The 6,000-nt window shown below is 45.3% G+C and overlaps 1 protein-coding gene across 2 annotated transcripts in view; it reads left to right on the plus strand.

Annotated features, from left to right (window-relative positions):
- Positions 1–4,370, plus strand: part of DSCAM (DS cell adhesion molecule) — an 859,211-nt gene extending 854,841 nt beyond the window's left edge. For both annotated transcript variants that reach the window (XM_086341570.1, XM_086341667.1), the window contains one exon: positions 3,363–4,370. In XM_086341570.1, the coding sequence (XP_086197696.1) occupies positions 3,363–3,715 (353 nt within the window). In that variant the 3' untranslated portion in view covers positions 3,716–4,370. The remainder of the gene's footprint in view (positions 1–3,362) is intronic.
- The last annotated feature ends 1,630 nt before the right edge of the window (positions 4,371–6,000 follow it).

Below are 6,000 nucleotides of genomic sequence, written 5' to 3' on the forward strand. Positions count from 1 at the left end.
ATTTACGTGTGTGGGTGTGGGTGTGTGGGGGGGTGGAGGCAGGTTGAGAATGTGTACTCAGTCTTGTTTGACTCTGTGGACTGTAGCCCACCAGGCTCCTCTGGGGTTGAAGTCACTGTCTAACTGCATACACTTCACTTCTTTGTCAGTACCACCACCAGCTCACAGCAGCCCTGCCACACACAGGAGGCTCCAAACAAGGGGTTGGCTGAGGAAGGCATGGAAAGATGGGAATATTTTGAAGCAAAAGAAACAAGAATTGCCAATTATTTTCAATTCAGAAAGTTAAGGAATGACTTATGCCTTAGATACGTTACTAAGATCTCCCCTGCGGTGTCCCCAACCACATCAAACTCAGCAAGTCTGAAACAAAACCCACAGTCTTTTCCCACCAAAATGTGATTTTTCTCCTAGACAGTTTTTGTGCAATGAATGAATGGTCCTGCTGTCTGCCCAGGTTTCCTGATCTTGACACTTGGAAGGGAGTCATCCCTGACTCTTCCTCCTTTTTCACCTGTCCCACCTGTGGTCATTTCCAGAGCCCTCTCCTTGAGGCTCCTCCACATTTCACAATCTCGTTCACTCTCATTTCCCTTTGGTGCTCAGCCTACCATCATGGCTCCCTCACCTGCACATTCTCCCACCTGGTCTCTGAGCTCCAGGACTGCCTGCCCCCAGGCCATTTTCTAACCAGAGTTGCTCACCAGGTATGCCATGAAGGAGTTACAGGTGAGCCTCTTGCCCCTAGTGTGGCCAGGGAAAGCCCACTGCACTCATCCCAGTGTGTTGCACAAATATACCTTGTCTGTTTGCTTCTCAAAGTGAGAACAATTGGAAGTGCTAGGCTACACAATGAACACTGTTCCTAAACTGCCTGCAGATCAGATCCAGGCTTCAGTCCAGCTCAAGCCTAGAGGGTGTAGTTTGCAAAGCGCGTCTAGTGACTGGGCTGAAACCGTTCTCATGCATTTAGGAAACCTACAAGATATATTAAAGACTTGAACCAGGGTCGTAAAGATAGGACCAAAAATGAGTCAACAGATAGAAGTAGAATTAATTTCAAGTAGAATTAACCTGGGTAGGAGGTATCAATATCTGAGGTTTCAAGCATCAATTTCTGGTAAGATGAGAATGACATTTAAAACGATTGGGCACAAAGGAGAAAGTGGCCTTTGGGAATGAGTCTGGGAATAGGGGCTGGCCTTCATAAACTGGGTTTATAGGCTGTGGCATTTAAAATTCATAATGGACAGTCATGTGGAAATATTTAGCAAAGCATCTAAAATTCAAGTCTAGGGCTCAAAAGAGAGAGAGCAAAAGGAAAAGATGGATGTGAGAGCTATTCATAATGAGATTAGATGAGGGCTGAGCCCCAAAGAGAGGACTGAGCTCAGGCCACTGGAGAAACCCTGTACTTAAGGATGGATGGAGGACAGGGTCCAGGAAAGGATTGTCAAGTGTCAGTCCGAGGTGCAAGAAGAGCTCTGGGTAAGCACAGTGACATGGAAGCTGAGAGTTCTGAGAAAAGAAAGATCAACTGCATGAGGTGTTGTCAGTTCTATAGAAGGAAGAAGTGATAAGAGGTGCTAAGAAGCCATGGAACGTGACAATTAGAGGCACAGTCCAACTTTCAAAGAACAGTTGCTGTAGTTGATGGTGATGGTAGCTGTGCCAGTTCAGATTTTCCAAGAAGCAGATGCCAAGGCATATTATATATGCAAGGGATTTCAGGAGGCATTCTTGCAAAGAATAAAGAGATAAAAAAGAAGCAGTGTTACCAAGCTCAGGTTCAGCTTCCCACTGCTCAAGAATCCAATGCGAAGAGACAGATGTTGGCCAAAGAAAAGATAGCTTTACTGAGGAAGCTGGCAAACCTGGGGACAAGGTGGACTCATGTCCCAAAGAACCAAATTCCCAAACCCAGGTTATGCTCAGAAATTATACAGAAAAACAGGTCTAGATGCTAAGGAGAGGATTTTGGATGCATAATCAGCTTGTGGACATTCTTCTGTGGTTGGTGGTGAGGTCACAGGAAATCAACATCATCAACCTTCTAACCGGTCAGGGATTTATGTGCTTGTGGTCAGTGTACAATTAACCTCTTCTACCTGATGGGGGTTTCAATATCTGCAAAACAGCTCAAAGGATACAGCTGAAAACATTATCTATAGCCCTTGAGAAAGAAGTAAAGGTCCTTTGCTTTGATTGATGGCTAAACTGTTATTATTTTGTCTTGCTTGACTGTGGTTATTTGTTTCTGCATTTTATTTCTCTGACTAAATTTATTCTTTGGAATTTGGGCAAGGCCATGGAAGCTAAAGTTTTTCTACAAATAAGAGGCAGGCAGAGGATATGGCCAGGGTATGTTGCAGTAAGGCCTCATAGTGTCCTGCTCGGTTACAGCAGAAGCAGGCAAAGAAAGTCCACAGACTAAGATGTGGGTGTGACACCTGTGAGAGGAGAAGGGGAATGAGGAGGTGGGCAGGGAGAGTCTCAGCTGCAGCCAGGCAATGGGGAAGCCCTGAGCAAACCTCTCACTGGGAAACCCCAAATCAACAGGATTAGTCATCAAGAGAACCTGTGGTCTCAGGCAGTGCTGGAAGCAGTCCAGAAGGAGACCTCAGTGTCTAGCGAGGGGGGAGAAGTTGGATTCTGCAGTTGGATTCTCCCTGCAGCAGGTTCTCTTGAAGAGGGTTGTTTCCCTAGCACCATAGAAGCCAAAATGAGTGGTCCTGAGAAGGAAGTAGAAACCTTGATACTCACTCTAAGCTGTTTTCCTCTCTCTACATGGCACTGACTGAAACAGAAAGACACAAGCATTTTAGCAGGCAGGCAAAGCCTGGTAAGGAGGCCATGTACTCTGGGATTTCCACCAAAAGCAATCATAGAAACCAGTAGCTAAATGACGGCCAAGGTCACATAATTCCATGGAGGTGCTGAGACGCCATCATTCTTTGCTCAGCAGCCCTGCCTCCCTCTTCAAGCCCCGCACTCTCCTAAGCACTGCCCACTGTATCCAGGGTTTGGCCTGTCACCATTTATATCCAGCATACACTGCTACCTTTAGCCTAAGTTTTTCTTTCAAAGTACCTTGAGATCTCTGTTTCTCTGGTTAAGTACGACTTTTACGGCTAAAGTCAACAAGCTGTACAAAAGCCAGCTCTCCTTGTGTCTGGTAGGGGGTGGGGGGGTGAGGATGATGCCTTTGTAGGAATTCTGACCAAGGGTCTTGGGAAAGGCACCCAGAGGGCGTGGTGACAGTCACCTCTAAACCCTGAGTGGCCCATCACATATGCACAGGGTCACCAGGCATCTATAGACCAAGTTGAAGAGCCCACCTAATCCTCTGCATTTCCTTCCAGGTGACCTCATCCACTTGCCTCCATACCTTCGAATGGACTTCTTATTGAACCGAAGTGGTCCAGGCACAAGCAGGGACCCGAGCTTAGGGCAGGCATGCTTGGAGCCCCAGAAAAGTCGGACCCTGAAACGCCCCCCGGTCCTTGAGCCCATCCCCATGGAGGCAGCCTCCTCCACGGCCTCCACGAGGGAGGGACAGCAGTGGCAGCAGGGGGCTGTGGCCACATTACCTCAGCGCGAGGGGGCAGAGCTGGGACAGGCAGCCAAGATGAGCAGCTCCCAGGAATCGCTGCTGGACTCACGGGGCCATTTGAAAGGCAACAATCCCTATGCCAAATCCTACACCCTGGTATAACCAACGGCATGACTGGACAGCGGTTGTAAATACGGTTTAACAAAGTCAATCAAAGCTACCTTTTTTTTACGGAATTCCAATATTTATAATGAAAGAAAATTGCCAAAATATATTAAAAAAAAAAAAAGAAAGAGAGAGAAAATGCTGAAAAAAAAAAAAAAACACAGACAGTGCAAAGACTCTCCTGCTTTTTTTCTGTCTGAGTGTGAGATCCATCTGTCTGGGCATCTGATTTTTTGGGAAAGAAGTCCAGTTTTATGATCTTCACGGGCTATTGCATTTTTACTGATTTTCTACAAAGTGCATGGGGGACTCATTCAACCTTCTGACCGGAAGTTCTATCACACAAGATTCAAAAGGAAAAAAAACAAAACAAAACAGGAAAAAAAAATTAACCCTCTTTGTGAATTTAAAAGGAACCTTGATTTGGGGGCTGGGGAAACGTTCGTCATGTTTGCACATCTTTCTTTCGCATTAGAAACTGGGTCCCCGATTTGACCTCCTTCTGTTGTTACTTAGAATGAGTACCGTCAGTGAAGGGGTGGGGGGAATCAATTTGTTTTGGTTTTCTTTTTGGTTTATTTTTTTTTAATTTAATGAGACACTCTTTGCATTTTGTCTAAGCGAAATAAAAAAGAAAGGTGGTCTGCCTTTATTTCGATGTCTGATTCTCTTGTCTCCTACTGATCGCTGGATCCTCCTTCCTAGGGAGGCTTGAGTTTACAAACACCAGGCTGGACTCAGAACCCAATTTAATAAACTAGAGTGGATTCCAAGACTCTGATCTCTGCAGGACAGTGGGGAAGAACACAGAAGATGCAGTGAGTCTGAGTACTCATGAGAGGCTGGCCAGGTATTCTGAGCACCCTCACATGCTCTGCTCCCTACCTTCCAATGATACTTGGCCCTTCAGTTTGGACCAGGGATCAACAAACTATGACCTGCAGGACAAATCCAGCCCACTGCTGTTTTTACAAATAGAGTTTTATTGGAAGACAATCATTCACACTGCTTGCATTTTGTCTATGGATGTTTCATGCCATGATAGCAGAGTTGAGCAGTTACAACAGAGATGGTATGGCCTGCAAAGCTGGAACTGTTCACCACCTGACTGCTTATAGGAAAAGTTTGCAGACCCTCACTCTGGAGTCCCACGGTTGGTCCCAGCTCGCTGGAGGAAGGAATATTGGAGCAGGAGGGGGCCAACCCTCAGGGACCTGTCCTGTCACCAGCATGACCAGTATCTAATTGTGCAGTAGAACATCTTAGTGTCTGTTCCTCTAACTCTCTCCTCTGCACCCAGAGAAAACAAGTCCAAGAGTAAGTGGTGCTCTGCTGAAATCTAACTCTTTTCCTTCCTCTCAGTTTAAATTATTTACCTCGTGGTTCATCCTAACAGAACACATACTCTTAAATAGTATGAGCCATTTTCTTCTTATAGTACACTTTAGAAAGAACCCCCAACACACACATCCCCCACTCCAGATTCTCTTAGGTCTCATGTCAGAGGTTAGTCATTGACCAGAAAACTTGGTCAAATGCTGGTGACTGCTCAGTTGCCCAGGTAGCAGACTGCACAAATACCTTCCCTCCCTTTATAGTCTCTACAGGCTCCCCTAAAGCCACCAACCTAGGCTGGTGCCAGCCATTGCCATCTGGGAACATGTTCAGAAATTTCTTTCCTGTTGTCCCTCCCTCTGTCCTTCCATTCCTCCCTTCCTTCCTTCACTCCTTCTTTTCCATCATTCCTTCCTTCTACTTATTTTCCAGGCAGGCCCATTTGCCTACGTAGATTCAGTGACACTGAGCATCTGCAGAGCAGATCAAGGACCATGCCAGGACCACCTGCTGGTCCTGATATTAGGTGACTCCCTGGGTATGAATTGTTTTATTCTTGCTGTGGCTTCAGACTTTAATCCGTGTTGACAGCTTATTGTTTTCATCCTCACAGGCTCTCACAGACTGCTTTCTTTTATACAAAGAAATGAAATGTTACTTTCTGGGAAGAAAAAATTAAAGTTCTATCTTTCATCAACCTAAAACTTAACTATATTCCCCCAAACTTAGAAATTTGCCTTTAAAAAAAAATTAATCTCAAATTATGGAAAAATAAAAAGTTTCACACCACGTCTGTCTCTGGAATGGATTGTTTTCAATAATACTGCCTTGAAAATGCTCATTAAAATGAGTGGAAAATGTTCATTAAAATAAGTCCAGCACATAAGCACTGTATCAAAAAGTAGTCCACCCTATCCCTCAGGTAGAGGCTTGGTTTTTTGTTTGTT

Source organism: Bos grunniens, chromosome 1 (assembly GCF_055505025.1).
Source record: "Bos grunniens cultivar Pamir isolate PY7600 chromosome 1, Bosgru_T2T1.0, whole genome shotgun sequence".
Taxonomy (NCBI): domain Eukaryota; kingdom Metazoa; phylum Chordata; class Mammalia; order Artiodactyla; family Bovidae; genus Bos; species Bos grunniens.